At 39.6% G+C, this 18,253-nt stretch overlaps 1 protein-coding gene across 1 annotated transcript in view; it reads right to left on the reverse strand.

Annotated features, from left to right (window-relative positions):
* Window positions 1–9,019: 9,019 nt before the first annotated feature.
* The window catches only part of CHST10 (carbohydrate sulfotransferase 10), a 32,970-nt gene continuing 23,736 nt past the window's right edge, over window positions 9,020–18,253 (reverse strand). The window contains exons 3-5 of the mRNA XM_044667033.1: window positions 17,354–17,588; window positions 11,416–11,521; window positions 9,020–9,557 (exon numbers count right to left, since the gene is read on the reverse strand). Of these exons, the coding sequence (XP_044522968.1) occupies window positions 9,020–9,557; window positions 11,416–11,521; window positions 17,354–17,588 (879 nt within the window). The remainder of the gene's footprint in view (window positions 9,558–11,415; window positions 11,522–17,353; window positions 17,589–18,253) is intronic.

An 18,253-nucleotide genomic window follows, 5' to 3' on the forward strand; every position in this document is an offset into this window, starting at 1 on the left:
TACAAAGCAAACCAATTATATTGAAATATAATTATCAAATGTATATGGACAGGTCCTAGGTTCAAACCCGGCCTCAGCCACTTCCCAGCTGTGTGACCCTGGGCAAGTCATTTGACCCCCATTGCCCACCCTTACCAATCTTCCACCTATGAGACAATACACCGAAGTACAAGGGTTTAAAAAAATGTATATGGACACACACACATTTATATAAAAAAATTCACACAGTCTAGGGCAAAAAGCTGGACCCACATCAAGTCCCTAGTTCAGTGATGGTGAACCTTTTAGAGACTGAGTGCCCAAACTGCAACTCTCACACTGCATGTGAGCCCCCAACCTTATACCAGACAGGGGAGGGAGCTCCCATTGGGTTGCTGGTCAGAGGGGCAGATGAAATGAGAAATGTCTTCAGGGGCTCATGCAGATGGTAGGGGGAGAAATCCCCTCTGGCACATGTGCCATAGGTTCGCCAACATGACCCTAATTTTAAAAATGAAGAAAATGGGGTCTAGAGAGGGAAAGGTAGCAAGAAGCAGCAAGCCAAAGAATCAGAAGACAAATCATAGTATTCTCTTTAATTTCTTAGGGCAATTAGGCCCCCTTAAGACTTTACTTGCTTCTTTACCCTGTCTGGATATTTTTTTAACAGTTCACTCTTTAGCATGCTAGGATCCTTTGACCTTTTGGTCATCTTCCCAGGCAATCTTTGGTTGTGGGTTAACCACAATCCATACTATCCAGTCAAGTTCCTAGGTACTAAACTATTGCTGGATAGAGTTTCTATTCAATTTAGTAGCATCAGTGTTTACTTTATCAATTAATTGTCTGTGTGAAATAGAAAAATCTAATTTTGATTCAATTCAATTAAAAACCATTTTTTACTTTTCTAACTACATGAGGAGTGTAAGACCAGACGTCCTCAAGGAACAGAATTTAGACAGTTGGGTTGGCAGACCAATGGTCTGTTCAACAGATTCGCCAGAGCTTATATGAGCATAATCATTTCACCTTTTCCTAGACCAGGCTATAAAGCTAGGTACCTCCAGCTTCAAAGCTGACGAACTCTAAAGTGTCCTCCAGCTAAAAGTGACTGGTTTCTCTACACAGCAAATAGGTTTTTCTTGGCTAATTCCTTCTCCTCCCACCTACTCTTTCCCCCCAAAAATGGGCTCATAAAAATGGATCTATGGTTCTAATAATCCCCAATAAATTGCATATACCTCTTCTAACTGACTATTGATGCCCACCAATTTAAACTTTGCTAAGGAAAAAAAAAACTATCCTCCTCCTTTAAGGAACAGACTCACCTCTTTCACATCTCAGATGACACACATTCCATAACCAAATACGCTAAGGTTGATGGTCATCAAGTGTTTTTATGGCACACCTAAATAAAATAAAGAATAAAAACGAGTAATTAAGGAAACTACTCACTCAAATGCAGGTTGCTTGGAGCTTTGGTGACAAAGGATATATATATATATATATTTTTTTTTTTTTTCCTATTGCTATCCCACATATCAAAAATTACTATGTGAGTTGTGAAGAGAAGGGAAAGGGGAGGGAAGAGGAGGAAGAGGAGGAGGAAGAGGGAGAGACAGAGACAGAGACAAAGAGAGACAGAGACAGAGAGACAGAGAGAGAGAGAAAATAAGTGGTGGACTGATAAAACAAAATTGACTCTCTTCTTTGGGAAAGAGGAGATGGAAAAAGAACAGCATACAAGACACAGTTGCCTCAACAAACAACTGATCAGCAACTTGGATACACCAGATCACCAGTTCCTCTCAATTGCCCTCTCTAGATCATCAGCAAGCTGTCTCAGGAGAGGTTTTCCCTGGATCTCTGTGAGTTTGTTAACCTTGCTTCTTGGCCATTGTCCTGTTTCTTCTTCTAGATCAGAAGTTCTCAACTTTTTTTTATGTCATAGAACCCTTCAACAAGATAGTGGAGTCATGAAACTCTTAGAATAATTTTTAAATAATTGAAGGAAATAATCAATTCCAGTTAGATGTTAGTAAAAATAAAGATGTCATTTTCTTTTCCCATCCAAGTTCACAGACCTCCTGAAATCTATGGATCAGAGAACTCTTGTCCTAGAACAAGATGGAGATTGCTCCTGGTATGACAACTCCCTCTCCTTTTCCATACAAAGCATCTTTTTAGAGTCTCTTCAGTCACCAAAACAAGACAAAATAAGATAAAACCAAGAAAAGCCAGACTACTCCTTGCTAAGGCTAATCTCTCTCTTCGAACTCCGCCCCCCGCCCCAAGATTTACCTGACTCTAAAACCTTGTTTTGGTTTTCCCTTTCCCTCATGCATCTTCAATCTTACCTCTTCCCTGCCTCCTTCTCTTCTTCTCACCTTTGCTAAATAAGCTCTTCCTTAACTCTTCCATCTTCCCAGCTTCCATCCCATTTGTCTCCTCACTGGTGATTTTGTCCTCATTATTTTACCTAATGGAAAAATTTATAGTCTTAATTCAATCCTCATCCCACTCGACCTCTGCATCATTTACAGGAACAATGTCATTCACATCATGCAGGCAGGTAGGTGTATAGTGTTTGGCCAGGAGTCAGAAAGACCTGAATTCAAATTTAGCCTTGAACACTAGTTATGTGACCCTGGGCAAATCCTTTAACCTATGTCTGTCTTAGTTTCCTCATCTATAAAAGGGGGGAAATAGTATTTATCTTCCAAATTGTTATATCAAATAGGATAACAATTATAAAGCATTTAGTACAGCATTAGGCATATTTTTATTTTTTGGTTGTATCCATTTGGGGTTTTCTTAGCAAAGATACTGGAGTGATTTGCCATTTCCTTCTTCAGCTCATTTTACAGATGAGGAAACTGAGGGAAACTGGGTTAAGTGACTTGTTCAGGGTCACAAAGCTTGTAAATGCCTAAGGTCTGATTTGAACTCAGGTCTTCCTGAATCCTGGCCTGGGGCTCTATTCACCTCACTGGCTCTTCTAGTATAGTAAGTGCTGTATAAATGTTAGCTATTGTCATCATTCCCATTGATGCTACCCCAGTAAAAGTCCCCATTGCCTTAACTACAGCAATAGCCTTCTTCTATATATTCCCACCTCTGCTGTTGCCTCCTTTATTTTATCCCGTCTACTGCTACCATCCTTATCTTCCTTATGCATCACTCACCTTAAAAAATTCACTGGCAGGGGGCAGCTGGGTAGCTCAGTGGAGTGAGAGTCAGGCCTAGAGACAGGAGGTCCTAGGTTCAAACCCGGCCTCAGCCACTTCCCTGCTGTGTGACCCTGGGCAAGTCACTTGACCCCCATTGCCCACCCTTACCAATCTTCCACCTATGAGACAATACACCGAAGTACAAGAGTTTAAAAAAAAATTCATTGGCTGTCTGTTGCCTATGAAATAAAAAAATAAAATAAAAAGGCCTTCTTTCAAAGGCTTGGCATTTAAGGCACTCCATAATCTGCTGCCCTTCAACTCTTCCAAACATTTGTTATTGATTGTCTCCCACACAGTCTCCATTCTAGCCAAGCAGGCCTCTTCTGTCCCATGAATATGTGCTTTTCTATTTCTGTAGCTTTGCTACGGCCTCTGGGTGGTCCAGTGGATAGAGGCCAGGAAGATGTAAGGGTTTGTTCTGTTTTTGTTTTAATTGCAAGCTTCTTGAAGGCAAGGACTGCCTTTTTCTTATTTGTATGTCCAGGACTTAGCACAGTTTCTGGTACATAGTAAGTGCTAAATAAATGTTTATTGGATTGAATTCATAGCCATCGACCTGAGCTTCCTTGGCCATTGAATGCATGTGGTTTGAGAATGAAAGAAGGGAACCCAGTCTTTCAAGCCTTTTTTTTTTTTTAACTGAAGTAAAGTTGGGATTGAGGGGCCAAGAGAAAGTCTATGTAGTTTATTAGTGATTATTTCAATCCTAGACTTATGTTCCTTACAAATGTAGGATGAGAAAAAGAGGAATGGGGGTTGGGGAGGGGAACTGAACAAAGACAATCCAGCTGGCTGTGAAGAGAAGATACCTTAGGACAGGTATAGGAGAACTGATTTGTTTACAGTCTTACAGGTAGCAAGTAATAGATTTTTAGTTTCGTCATCCAGTCATATCTGACTCTTCATGACTCCATGGACCATGGCACACCAGGTCCTTCTATCCCCCACTATCTCTCAAAGTCTGTCCAACTTCATGCCACTGTCTATCCATAAGATCCTCTGCCATCCTCTTCTTTCAATCTTTCCCATTATCAGGGTCTTTTCCAATGAGTTTTGTCTTCTCAATATATAGCCAAAGTATTTAAGTTTCAGTGGCAACATTTGACCTTCCAGTGAATAGTCTAAATTCATTTATTTAATTATTGACTTATTTAATCTCCTTGCTGTCCAAGAGACTCTCAAAAGGCTTCTCTAGCACACCAATTCGAAAGTGTTGATTCTATGACACTCTGCTTTCCTTACAGTAGAGGGTCCAAATCTGAGTGGCACATAAGTAGATAGGACCAGAAAAATGGATGGACCAAGCATGCAGCAAGGGCAAAGGATAAAAGATGGAGAACACAAATGCTTCAGTGTTACCAAATGAATGCAAAAGATTTAGAGAAAGGATATCCCATTGGGTAGATATAGATCAGTGATTCCCAAAGTGGGTGCCACCACCCCCTGATGGGTGCTGCAGCGATCCAGGAGGGCAGTGATGGCCACAGGTGCATTTATCTTTCCTATTAATTGCTATTAAAATTTTAAAAAATTAATTTCCAGGGGGCTAAGTAATATTTTTTTCTGGAAAGGGGGCGGTAGGCCAAAAAAAGTTTGGGAACCACTGCTATAGATCCTGTATGGAGAATTTATATAAAGCTATGGCCAAGAATCTCCCAGGGTGAGGCAGCATAGCCAGACTGTGATCTACACCATTGGAAGGAGTACCTATATTGGGATCATAGATGCACTGAAGGATAATGGAGTGAAGGAACTGGAAGGATAGAGGCTTATTATCAGAGTAGAATTTTTATGTAGAGTCTCTTTGAAGCAGATAATGGCAATGAGGATATGGAGAGAATGGCATAACAGATGGCATGGTCTCTGAAGGATTTCATGGCTCAGGACATTCAAGGTAATGGCCTTGGAATGAAACCAGCATCTCTAAAATGAGAAAGAAGTCAAAAGAAAAGAAAAGCCATTTAGTATAACCTTATTTGATTCACCCATTTATTAAGTACCTACTTTGTGCAAAGAACCACTTGAAAGAACAGATAAAGATGGAAAGATTGTCTCAGTATTCAACAAATTCCCATTTTATTTGGGAAAGTGGGTGAGAAGAATGGATAAATGGAATGTGTTCTTGAGTTTGTTGGCCTCTGGTCCCTTTTACACTCTTAAAATTGAGGACTCCTCCCAAAGCTTTTGTTTATATGAGCTCCATATATCAGTATTTACCATAATATAGATAAAATTATCTTAGGATTATTATGAAAATAATTTTGATTTCATGGTCCCCCTGAAAGGGCCTTGGGGTCCCTGGACTATACTTTGAAAACCACTGGTACAATATAAGACTAGGTATAAAGGGGTAGAGAGCTAAGCAAAATGTTAGAGGAAAATCCAGTCAAGGGAAAGAACATTTTGGGATGTGAGGGAGGAAACCAGGGATATCTTTATTCAGGTGTCACGTGTACTTAAATGGGAAGTTAGAAAAGGATAACGAAGGGTGGCAATAAGGAAAAAGTTGATTCTAGGAATGAAGGAGTCCAATGAATTAGTTGCCCCAAGCCTCCTTCTGACCTAGCTACATCTGGTGGGCCATTCTGGAGTCACTTAGGTAGTCTGAGGCAACAAAGTGGTATAGAATATAGAATGGACTTAGAGTCATTTAGTACCTAAGTTCAAATCCTGCCTCCAGATATTTTCTAGCAGTGTGATTCTGACCAAGGCAGGCCATAACATCCATAGGTAGGTGAAAAAAGTCAGAATAAGATAAAAGCCACTGAGTGGTTGCAAAGGGAGAATCTGAAAATTCCAGTGGGGAACCAGGAGTATGAGACCTTCTCCTTCACTCATGGCACAGACAACATTGAGAATTCAAATTTATAAACTGCCTTTCCTGACTTAAAACACTTTTTGAGGGAACAGTAAAACCTGCTTTTTCTGCCCCCTACCCCTTTTAAAGCAAGACCTAAACATTATTTCACGACTCTCATCTGGTGAAAGCTCCAGGATACTCTCTCCGTTCCTCTTTGGACTCTTCTATCCCGTACCTTGACATTTCTCTCCAATCCCTCCACCAGATTCACTCATAGCTATTTTCTTTGCTTTTCCTTATTAGCATGGTAGCTCCTACAAGTCCTCTACCACTAATCAAATTTAATGACACTCAACACCCTCCAATCAGAAGACAGAGTGATTTCGCCTTTGTTCATGGCTGATAAGACAACTCTCCTATTGTTTATAGGAATTAAACTTGGTGGATGTCATTAGAAATAAAACTTCTCACTGGGGGCAGCTAGACCTGGAAAGGGGATGTCCCAGGTTCAAATCTGACCTTGGACACATTCTACTTGTATAACTCTGGGCAAGTCACTTAACCCCAATTGCTTAGTGATGACCACTTTTCTACCTTGGAATCAATACATTGTATTGATTCTAAAATGGAAGGTAAGGGTTTAAAAAAAAAGGTGAAAAAATATGTTTTTTTTCCATCTTTTATATATATGTAAATATATAAATATATAATATATAAAATAAANACCGTATGATAGCATTGAAGCGTTGGCTCCCTTAGACCCTCCTGTTAACAATAGTCAGTTGAGCACTCCTCCCTCAGACCAATTAGTGTGTCAAGATGTGTCTGGGGTGATGCTTAGCCATTAGGTTCCCATTTTCAGAGATGCAGCACATGTCAGGTTTGGCACAGATTTTAAATCTTATTTTTCTTTCATATTTTCCACTATGGAGGCCCACTCTTGCTTCCATCGGGACAAATTGTGTGGCTGGTTGTAAAGATCATGGAATCCTTTGGAGCTGGAAGGGATCTCAGAGACTACCCAGTCCAACCCCTTTCATTATACAGATGAGGAAAATGGGGGCTTGTGGAAGATAAGTGACTTAGTCAAAGTCACATAGGTAGTGACAAAGTCTGAATTTGAACCCAGGTTCTCTGACTCTAACACACTTTCCTTTACGTCACTCACCTTGCTGCCTGGATCTCTTTTGCCATCACTGATATTATTTGACATTCTTGTAAATCACATGTACACAATACTCTTCAAAGGGCAGGTTACTGACAAGGTACTGAGAAATATCCCCAGCAGCCAAGAAGAGAGCATGTTCAGGTAATCTCCAGAACGTGTCACACCTGAGGTTTAACTGATTTCTTTCTGGTAGGCCCATACCAGGTCTTGCTGGCATTGCCATGGGACTATACTTGCTATAAGGCTGGTGTGAGACAATTAGAGGAGGGAAGGAGGAGTGGGAAGACAGAGAGAGACAGAGAAGAGAAGAAAGACAGAGACAGAGAGACAGAGACAGAGAGAGACAGAGAAGAGAAGAGAGAAACAGAGACAGAGAGGAAGAGAGGGATGGAGAGATGGGGCTGTCACCTCAATATAGGGCTCAAGACTTACTTTGCTACTTTGGCTATTAGAAGAACTCCCTCCCCCTTTTTAAATTCTACCTTCAGATGTGATGGCAATGGTAAGATCTGAAGATATTCCACTCTTTCCCCTCCAAAAGCTAGATAGTGACTGCTACCCCAAGGATGAGGGGCACCCTTTTCCTGTTGCCTCTTGCACTTCAGGGGATCATTCTGATACTACTAAAACTGCTAAATACAATCTTACCCGAAGAGGGGACAGCAAACAAATTAATGTCGCTGAATTTTTATTGCTGGTGAACTCTAACTCACGACTTTTAGAAATGCAAGTAGAAGCCATGGTTCTGCTCTAGGGCATTTTGCTGAGATCCAAGGCAAGGACGATGCATAAGTATCCCAGGCTTCCAAATACACTAATAATGTGGCCCTAGGACCAGGAGAGGCACCTTGGAATAAGTAGTAGGAGAACCTAGCAAGCACCCCATAATGCACTGCCCTTGTTCAGATGAGGGCATTCAAATATTGATTGCTACTGGGTAGACTGAGTAAAAAGCAGTGTCAGGATGGTATTATTGAATCCAAAAGGTCTGGGGGAAAGAAATCATCCTAAGTCTTCCTTAATGTCTACAAAGCATTCCTCTCTTCTGATAAGAAAAATCTTCTTTAACCCTTTCATCTCAAGCAATCTATCATGAACTTTGGAATTCTTGGACGGGATCAAATGAACTGTTTGGATGACAAAGGCTTGGCATTTATAATATCATTATGCAGGTAAATTTTTTCCATTAAGAGAACCTCCCGAAGATTCTCTTTGGGATATAAATAAGTTGAGGTGTGGGGTGGAAGAAATCAAACCTTTCTAATGTAGCTATGAAACGACAACAACAACAACAAAAAAAAAGGTGAGGCTTCCTCAGTTTTTATAGAAGTAAAAAGAAAAAAAATGGAACCCAGAGGTATAATTTTATCATCAAATTTGAGTCTTTACAATTTTCACAGCCTGTTAACTTCTCTATTCTTCCTGTCAGCACTAGGTACCATTATTGGCAACTCACAAATGACAATTCCTCCTACAGTCCATTAATTCATTAGAGATAGTCTTTTTTTTTTTCTTCAATTGCTGCCCCAAACCACTCTTAAAATTATATTATTTTCCTCAACCCCCTTTCCCAGATTAAATTTTTATTCTTGTTTTTGAGGGGGAAAAAGAGAGGGCCAGGGATGTCCTGGTTACTATGGTACCACTCAATGCCCCCTACGCACAAATGAAGGATGGCTACTAAGAGGGGTTCCACTTCACATGCCAAACAGCTAACAACTGGCCAATGGTTATCAACTGGGAATTTTAGAAAAGGAAGGTGCAGTTCAGAAAACCAGTTCTGGGTTCATGTACACAGCTGGGTATCCCTCGGTTTAAGGAAGACACTTCTATCTTCCATCAGTTTAGCAAAAAATCTGGCTTCTGATACCCAAAGAGCTTAAAGTCTCCTTCAAAACGTGCATATAGACGGCGGATGTCTCTTTTGCTTACTCCCAAGAAGTAGTGTTCCACCTTGGTCTTGTTATACACAGTAATGCCTGGAGGAATCGTTGGGTAAGATACTAGATGATCAATCCCAGCTTCTTTCAGGATATAGGGGGCATCTTCCTCCAAGGTCTCATGGTGCCCAATCACACTGTAGTTTATTTCACAGGGGGCGCAGAGTTCTACATATGTCACCCAGTGGATGATGTGGTCCCCAAATTGGAGATCTAACCACCTATGGTTTGGGTCACCCAAGTAACGCACAAAGTCCTCAAACTGAAGACCCTTGGTTTCTGTTCGGTTCCTTCTGTATTTCCTAATGATGCCAGGGGCAATCTCATGCCGATACCAGGGCTCGAACCGAGGGTTATGGACAAATTTGTCCTTAAAGGCAGAAATGAGTCTTTCAAAGGGATCTCTCACAATAAAAAATTTGAAGTATGATTTCAAGCTAAAGAAGAAAACAAAAGAGAAGTCAATGATTAAGGAGTGAAGGCAATTTTACAGTAATGGTGCAAGGATGTGAAGCAAACATGTTTAACCCATGTTTTGTGTTAAGAACAGAAGGAATGAGGAGAGAAGGGTCCTGAATGAATTAAGAGTATATATAGTATATATATATATATATAATAAAATATATAAAATATAATATAAAAATAAATAAATTATGCTAAGTGTGTCCACCTTCTAAGTTAGTTTGAGCTCCGCAGAAGAGAGAAGAGAGGAAGAAAAGACAAAGAGAGAGCTTAGAATGATTAGCAGAATATAGTTTGTATTTAACCAATATTTGTGGGTTAGTTTCATAAACTTGTATTCTAAATAGCTGAGTGTAAACTGGATAGGATCACAATCCATAAAAATTACCAAAGCCCCTTGGAAGATGGGAGAAAAAGAAATATTTAAGGAATTAGTGCTCCTCACTGTTAAATGGGTGAAAAGATACTTAATTTCTTTTTCCCCCTTAATCATTACTCTTTGATGTTTTTGTTCAGTTGTGCCTATCTATGACCCCATTTGGGGTTTTCTTGGCAAAGATACTGGAGGAGTTGCAAATTCCTTCTCTGGTTCATTTTACAGATAAGGAAACTGAGGCAAACAGCGTTAAGTGACTTACAACCTCACTTGCACAGCTAGTATGTGTTTGAGACTGGATTTGAACTTAGGTCTTCCTGATTTTGGGACTGGTACTCTATCCACTTTGACACCTAGCTACCCATCATTACTTTAACTGGGGTCAGTCCTAATTTATAAGTAAAACTAATTTCAATATTGGTCTGAATTTAGACAGGGTCCCTAAAACGAAATCTCTTTGAAAGAAAGACAAAACGTAGGGGTACACTGAAAATTAACACTAGGTTTTATTCAAGCCTGAGTCAGGGAAAAATATAATGCATAGTTGGATAAATTTAATTATATAGTGGTATCTACACAAATAATTACTATTTGCTTTATTTTTGAAAAGGGTAAACAAATATATTTGTTTTTCCCTCTTCTTTCAGTTACATTTATGTGATATAAATCTAACTTATGGGCAGGGATGGCTCTGGTCTCTTGCCATAAGCTATCAAGATGTAAATAACAACAGTAATAATACACGGGTGTTAGAAAAAGTGGAAAAAGCCTGTACAAAATAGAGTTCCCCTGCAACTAAAACTATTAACAGTTTTTTAAAATGGCTTAATTTTAACACAGATTATATAAATGAAAATTGCCTGTGACATTTCAGGAGTTTTCAAATGTTCCTAAGGATCTGATTAAAAAAAATATATACATACATACATATATATATACACACACACATATATATATATAGGGATATGAATCATGTAACCATGGAAAAATATTTCTAATTAATTAATTAAATTTTTGTGTGTGTATATAGAATCAGAAACCATGTTAAGTCAAGGTTCTCTGAAGTTGGCCAAATAAGGAAGGCAAACATTTCAAATTTAGTTAAAACCTGTTCAACAAAGGGGGGAAACTATCATATCAAATCTACTTTTTTCTAGAGTAAGTTAGCACACTGAACATTCTGGCTCTGATTTCACAGATTATTCATCTTGTTTTTTATTGCTTATATCATTTCATGTCAAGTTTGGCTCACCAGGGAATAAATATCGTATTTATGATTCCTTACTCATGGACAATCTACCACCCCCCCCACCCCTGCCTAAATATTAAAAGGAGCTTTGATTGAGTGGTTAGTGAGGAACTAGGTTTTTTAATGAAGATTAAAGATTAATTCCATCAATATTTTGGAAAGTAAAGTTCATTTTTCATTTGACTCTTGATTAGGAAAAATCTCTTACCGTTTCTGAATTTCAGAGTCACTGAAAGAAGACAAACGTGGTAGGCCATTTTTTTCATGGTCATGGACCACATTTTCTGGGATGTCTTCAATGGAAGGAAAAACTCCTTGGAAGGAAACAGAGAGAGAGAAAAACCTGTTAAGATAAGCCTCTTCCTTCCAATGGGGGGAAAAATGACCTAGCCAACAGAGAAGGGTAGCTAAGTATCGGGCCTGAAGTCAGGAAGACTCTTCTTCCTCTGTTCATCTGGTCTCAGATGCTTGAACAAGTTGCTTAACCATGTTTGCCTCAGTTTCCTCAACTGTAAAATGAGCTGGAAAAAAAATGGCAAACTGTTCCAGTATATTTGCCAAGAAAACCCCAAATGGGGTCACTAAGAGACTGAAACAACTGAAACAACTGAACAACAGAGAAGACCCTCTTTCTCCTTAGTAGTTGTTCAGATCCATTTCTGAGGGAGTCTAAAAGCCCTTAGAGATTTAAATCTCTCCTTTTATTTTTCTGGAGGGAGGAAGGGAATAATTCCAACTTGCTTGTTCCTGCCCTGGCCTTCGCTTTCCTAATTTGCAGCCTAAGTATGTTTCCTGGGGGGATAATACACTTAGAAGGTAAGCAAAGTGGCACACGGAGTTGGTTCTAAGTATCCTGGCCGTGATGCTCTCAGCAAGCTCTCCAGGTTATTTCTGGAATGCTGGGGGAGACAGTTATTCCTGGCAGCTCTATTCACAGCCTCCTCTGGACAGTTTTCCTTCCCTCTGGAGGATTTTGCTAACCTATCATCCCCAGCCCCAGAGAGCTGGGCTCCCAGGCCTCCAGGTCCAAGTTGGAGAGTTCCGGTTAGTCATCTTGTGATTGTGGCACTTCCAGAAGTTGGGAGGCTGAATAGATCCTAAAATAACAGGATGAGGAAAAGTTTTAAATAACCCAGGAGCCAATTGGGCAGGGGGAAGGGTTGTTGATGAAAAAAATAAGGGGAAAAGAGAGTGAAAAGTTGTGATGATTCTGGATCTTGTAATGCTCAAACTGGATTAAATGTCCAATTAAAGAGGTCATGATGGCTTCAGTTATACAATGAAGAACCTTCTATTCAATTTCTAAAGTTCTGTAGTTTTTATTCTGACCTGAAATGGTGAAAATCTGCTAGAGTAAGAGTTGTCCAGTCGTTTTTCATCCTTGTTTGTTTCTTCATGGCCCTGTTTGGGGTTTTCTTGGCAGCAATCCTGGAGTGGTTTATCGTTTCCTTGTCTAGCTCATTTAACAGATGAGGAAATTGAGGCAAACAGGGTAAAGCAACTTTTCTAGGCCACATAGGAAGTGTTTGAGGCCAGATTTGAAGTCAGGGAGATGAGTCTTTCTGATTTTAGGCCTGGCACTCTAGCCACTGTGTCGCCTGGCTGCCCCCAACTGGACCCATTGAGCTGTCTTTAATTCCACTTAGGAATGACATAGAATGGGAATAAATTATGGTGACTTCACTGAAAAGATTTGATTCCACCTTTTGTTACCCATCTAACTTTCTCAGTGTTGGTTCTGCCTAGTAAATTTATAGTTTCAAGGACTTCCATTTTCACCAGGAACCAGAGAGAGAGAGAGAGCCAGATGACGAGTCAAGAAGACCCAAATTCATATTCTGCCTCTCACAACTTCTTAGCTCCAAGACTGTGGGGCAAGTCCTATAACCTCTCTGTGCCTCAGTTTTCGTGTCTGTAAAATGTGGATAATAATACTTGTAGAATCCCTCCCTCCAGACTGGAAGTATTGGGGAAAGAACATTAGATATAGAATAAGAGACCCTGAGTTCAAATTTACTACCTATGTGACTAAGGGCAGGTTCTATCTCTGAATCTAATTTTCTACATCTGTTAAGTAAGTGGGTATGGAACAAGGTCCCCTTTAGTCCTAAACCTATTATCCTATGAACCTTCCCTAAATGATCTAATTATTGTCTGCACACTATCTGCTTTATTGATTATTGCATCATAGATTCAAGGCAGCTAGGCAGTGAAATGGATAGAGCACTGAGCCTGGAATCACAAAGACTTCTCTTCCAAAGTTCAAATCCAGCCTCAGAATCTTACTAGCTGTATTACTCTAAGCAAGTTACTTAATCCTTTTTGCTTCAGTTTCCTCATCTGTAAAATGACCTGGAGAAGGAAATGGCAAACCATCCTAGTATCTTCGACAGGAAAATGCCAAATGGGGTCATAAAGAGTTGGACAAGATGAAACCGCTCAACAATAACACAAAATGATCTAGAAAAGTCAATGGCAAACTATTCTAGTATCTTTGACAGGAAAATGCCAAATGGAATCATAAAGAGTTGGACGAGACTGAAACCATTCAACATCAGCAAAGTGAGCTGGAAAAGTCAATGGCAAACCACTTTAGTATCTTTGATAAGAAAACCCCAAACAGGGTCATAAAGAGTTGGACAAGACTGAAACCACTCAACAATAACAACAAAATGAACTAGAGAAGTCAATGGCAAACCACTTTAGTATCTTTGACAAGAAAACCCCAAATGGGGTTACAAAGAGTTGGACAGGACTGGAACCACTCAACAACATCAGCAAAGTGAGTTGGAGAAGTCAATGGCAAACCATCCTAATATCTTTATAAGCAAACACTAAATGAGGTCATGGGGAATCAAACAAGACTGAAAACATCTGAACGACATCAACATTATAGATTTGGAGGTAGAAGGGGCCTTGCCAAGTCCCCTATTTTACAGATGGTGAAACTAAGTCACAGAGAGGTTAAATGATATGTCTAGAGTCACACAGCTAATAATTGTTTGAGGCAGGATTATAACCCAAATCTTTCCCATTCTGGATCCAGCACCCTATCCATCCCACCCAGTTCTCAATGTAGATGCTCTATATAGGTGTACTTATTTACTTGCTCATAAGGTACAGGATGCCACAAGGAATTATTTCAAGCACGACTCCAAGCAGCTATTCATTTTTCTCTTACGTAGCTCTGTGCAAATTAGTCATCTATTTTTGTTCACCAACTAAGACTCCTGCCCCTGTAAGTGGATGTTTACTTCTTCAGAACGCTGTGACTCATGCTACCATGGCATACTTAGGGAGACATTTTTATACACTCATTGTCTTAGACGCACATTGCAATTTCATTTTCAGATTGCTAGATTGGACATGCTGCCAAAATACTCATTCACGCTTTTATGCAACATATCTCTTACAGTGATGATGAACTTTACGACTGAAAGGATAAATGCTTTCATTTTTCTCTCTTTCTATTCTTGTCCCACTGAAAAAAATGCAAATGACCTAAAACATTTAAAGTAATCTACCTCTATAGAGGGCAAGCAAGACTTAGGAGGGAAGGCCTGGAGCACAGAGGTTTAATGACTTCCCCAAGGTCATCTAGCCTCAGAGGAAGAATTTGAACCTATGTCTTCCTGACTTTGAAGCAAGGCCCTTTATCCACTGTTATTACTGCCTCAAATACAAAGTAAGCTACATAATAATAAATAGAAAAATAATAAAAAAAATATGAAGTAAGCTACATAAATAATAGACTGGAGGAAGAAAAAATGAATAGGTTGGAGGATGGAGAAACAAAATGGATTCTCCAATTTTACATTCTTGTCTCTATTTTTCTGGGACTGCCATTAATGTTTATTTGAAATGTGGTCCTTTCAAAGTTGATTCAATGGACCAGAGTAACAATTACCATGAATTTGGGAAAAGAATAATGATCATTTGTGAATAGATGTTTAAATTAGCAATTTAATGGAACCTTGAAAGAGAGCTAAGCAATTCCACTATGTGGGAGGTTATCTATCTATCTATCTATCTATCTATCTATCTATCTATCTATCTATCTATCTATCTATCTCCTCCCTCCTTCAGCCTGACCTGCAAAGGTCTCTTCTGACCTAACAGAGTTGGGTTACACTAACTATGCTAGCTCCTTACCTAAAATTAATATCTAGTTACCTAAATCCTGACTAGCTGGTCTACTATTAAATAGGAATACTGTACAGTTTTGTCAGGTAGGATGACTAGAGGCCAAGGTGGTCTGGCTCGGTTTTAAGACAGAGATTTTGGGTCCTTGCAGCTCACACACAAAAGATGGTCTGGATGGGAAATGGTGTCACAGCTTCCAGGAACACAGAAGGTTTCTTGATATCAGAAACTTCCAAGATCAGGAAACCTCAGCTACCTCCTGTAACCTGATACAAAATGGCCATAGGAAGTCACCCTCTGCTCTCCTCAGTGTCCAGAGATCAGTGGACCCCACTCAGAGTCCATGTGTCCCTTTTTAAGCATCCCTCCCATTCTAGAATGGGAGCCATACAATTCCATGCACTGCCTTACAAAGTCTTTGCATGCCCAGACCCTTTGCAAATCTCTCATTCCTATACTATCTATCTATCTATCTATCTATCTATCTATCTATCTATCTATCTATCTACTCTATACGTATATATATACACTCTACATATACTATTATATATATACTATACATAAATTTTTTTACTTGAAAAATTTTATTTTTAAAAAATATATTTTTACTTGAAAACAAGTTGACTCAGTGGAATATATACATTTATATACATATATATATATGAACTTTAAGTTTTATATATATGTTCCACTGAGTCAGTTGTTTTCATACAAATATATATCTTTTACTGAGTCAGCTTATTTTCAAGTAAAATCCAATATTTTTCAGCAGAAAGGGCATATGACTCAACTTTGTTATATGGCAAGAAGATAAGGCAGATGCTTGTGAGCAAACAGAACAAAAGCACTTAACACAGTGCTTGGAATACAGCTGGTGCTTAATAAATGATTATTTTCTTCCTTCCCTTGCCATCCCTAGTTCATGCTCAAATACTCTGTCTTTGGATAACCAAACAGGTCCTAGCCTCCCTCTAAGCCTTGGTTTCAGCAGAATGTGGCAGAGGTCACCTCTCCTAGAAAATCATCAGTCAAGAAGTGCCTGGGGCAGCTCGGTGGCTCAGGGGATTGAGAGCCAGACCCTGGGTTCAAGTCTGACCTCAGATGCTTCCCAGTTGTATGACCCTGGGCAAGTCACAACCCCACTTGCCTATCCCTGACTGCTCTTCTGCCTTGGAACCAATATTTAGTATCAATTCTAAGACAGAAGGATTAAAGAAAAGAAAAGAAAGGAAAAGAAAGGAAAGGAAAAGAAAAGTAGTGACTTTAGATTAATTTGCCCAACTGATAACTACAACAGTGACGCATGTGTGTGAAATTTGGCAAGTCCAATGAGGCAGAGAAAACTGATCAATGATTAATCAGTCAGGCCACTTGAGAACAATATTTACCTTGGTTTCCCCATGCAAAGGGATGATATTTGTAGAACACTTTGCAAATCTTAAAGTATTATTCATATGTTTAGTTGCTTTTCAGTCATGACTGATTCTTCATGACCTAATTTGGGGTTTTCTTGGCAGAGATATGGGAACCATTTCCTTCTCCAGATCATTTTTACAGATGAATAAACTGAAGTAAACAGGGTTAAGTGACTTTCCCAGGGTCACACAGATCATAAATGTCTGAGGACAGATTTGAACTTGGGAAGATATGTTTTCCTGTCTGCAGGCCAGCACTCTATCCACTGTGCCATTTAGCTGCCAACTATTCATATAGATATCAGTTATTATTAGTATTATGAAGGCAAATCAGCCTCGGATGTAACCTTTTAAAGAACAACAATAGCACCATTAGTGTCTAAAATTAATCTCCAAATAACTAAAAAATGGCTTTAATCAGAAACAGAAGGGAAACTACAAATAACTTCAAGGCTGTCCTTGTAGTAGAGAATCTTTCTTAAGAAAGTTAAAAGATTTCACTTCTATTTTTTCCTTTTCCTCCCTTGTCTCTCTCCTACCCAAACCTGCCACCCACATTACCCCAAACCCAAAAGGCCCCTCACATACCATTTAAAACAATCAGGACTTTTTTCCACTGCGTATTGCCCACTTTGGGTGTCTGGCAGAAGAGAATCTTGTGTTTGTCGCAGACAAATATTCTGTCTAAGACAAACTTTGAAACTGCGGTGTGTGAGAGATTCCTCAGAGCTGCATCTCGGCAGACGTTTTTGAGTAGTTCCAGACGCTCCATGTGGACCATGGGCTGGTTAAGTCGGTTTCGAGAAAGTACTTTCCCAGTTGGCTGAAGATTTAAAATGAGGCAAATGAGACACAAAGACTTGAATCCCCAAAAAACAAAGAGTGTTCTGGGCATATGGTAAATGATTCTGGAAAAGGGAGATAGGGAGATGGTAGAAGCAAGCCTGTTGTTCCTAGGATCATAGAGTTAGAGTCCTTTCAAGATTCATTGATTGAGGTCCCCATTGTCATCTAGTCTAACCCCTTCACTTTACAGTCAAGGAAACCCAGGTCTATAGAGGTTAGTGATTTGTCCACGTAATGAGCACCAGGAGTGGGATTTTAACCCAGCAAGGGCCTCTGACTCTAAAGTCAATTCTCTTTCTACTGCCCCATCTAGTTTGCCATGACCATGTTGTCTTCTCTGATTACTTTCTGAATGGCCAGCCTGGCAGGACCCTCAACATGCCTTGTTGTACAGTTGTTCATCTATCACCTTTCTTGATGAGAAAGAGAGGGGGAGGGAGAGAGAGGAAGAGGAAGAGGAAGAAGAAGGAGGAGGAGGAGGAGGAGGAGGAAGAAGAGGAAGAGGAGGAGAAGGAGGAGGAGAAGGAGGAGGAGGAGAAGGAGGAGAAGAAGAAGAAGAAGAAGAAGAAGAAGAAGAAGAAGAAGAAGAAGAAGAAGAAGAAGAAGAAGAAGAAGAAGAAGAAGAAGAAGAAGAAGAAGAAG

Source organism: Gracilinanus agilis, chromosome 3 (genome assembly GCF_016433145.1).
Source record: "Gracilinanus agilis isolate LMUSP501 chromosome 3, AgileGrace, whole genome shotgun sequence".
Taxonomy (NCBI): Eukaryota; Metazoa; Chordata; class Mammalia; order Didelphimorphia; family Didelphidae; genus Gracilinanus; species Gracilinanus agilis.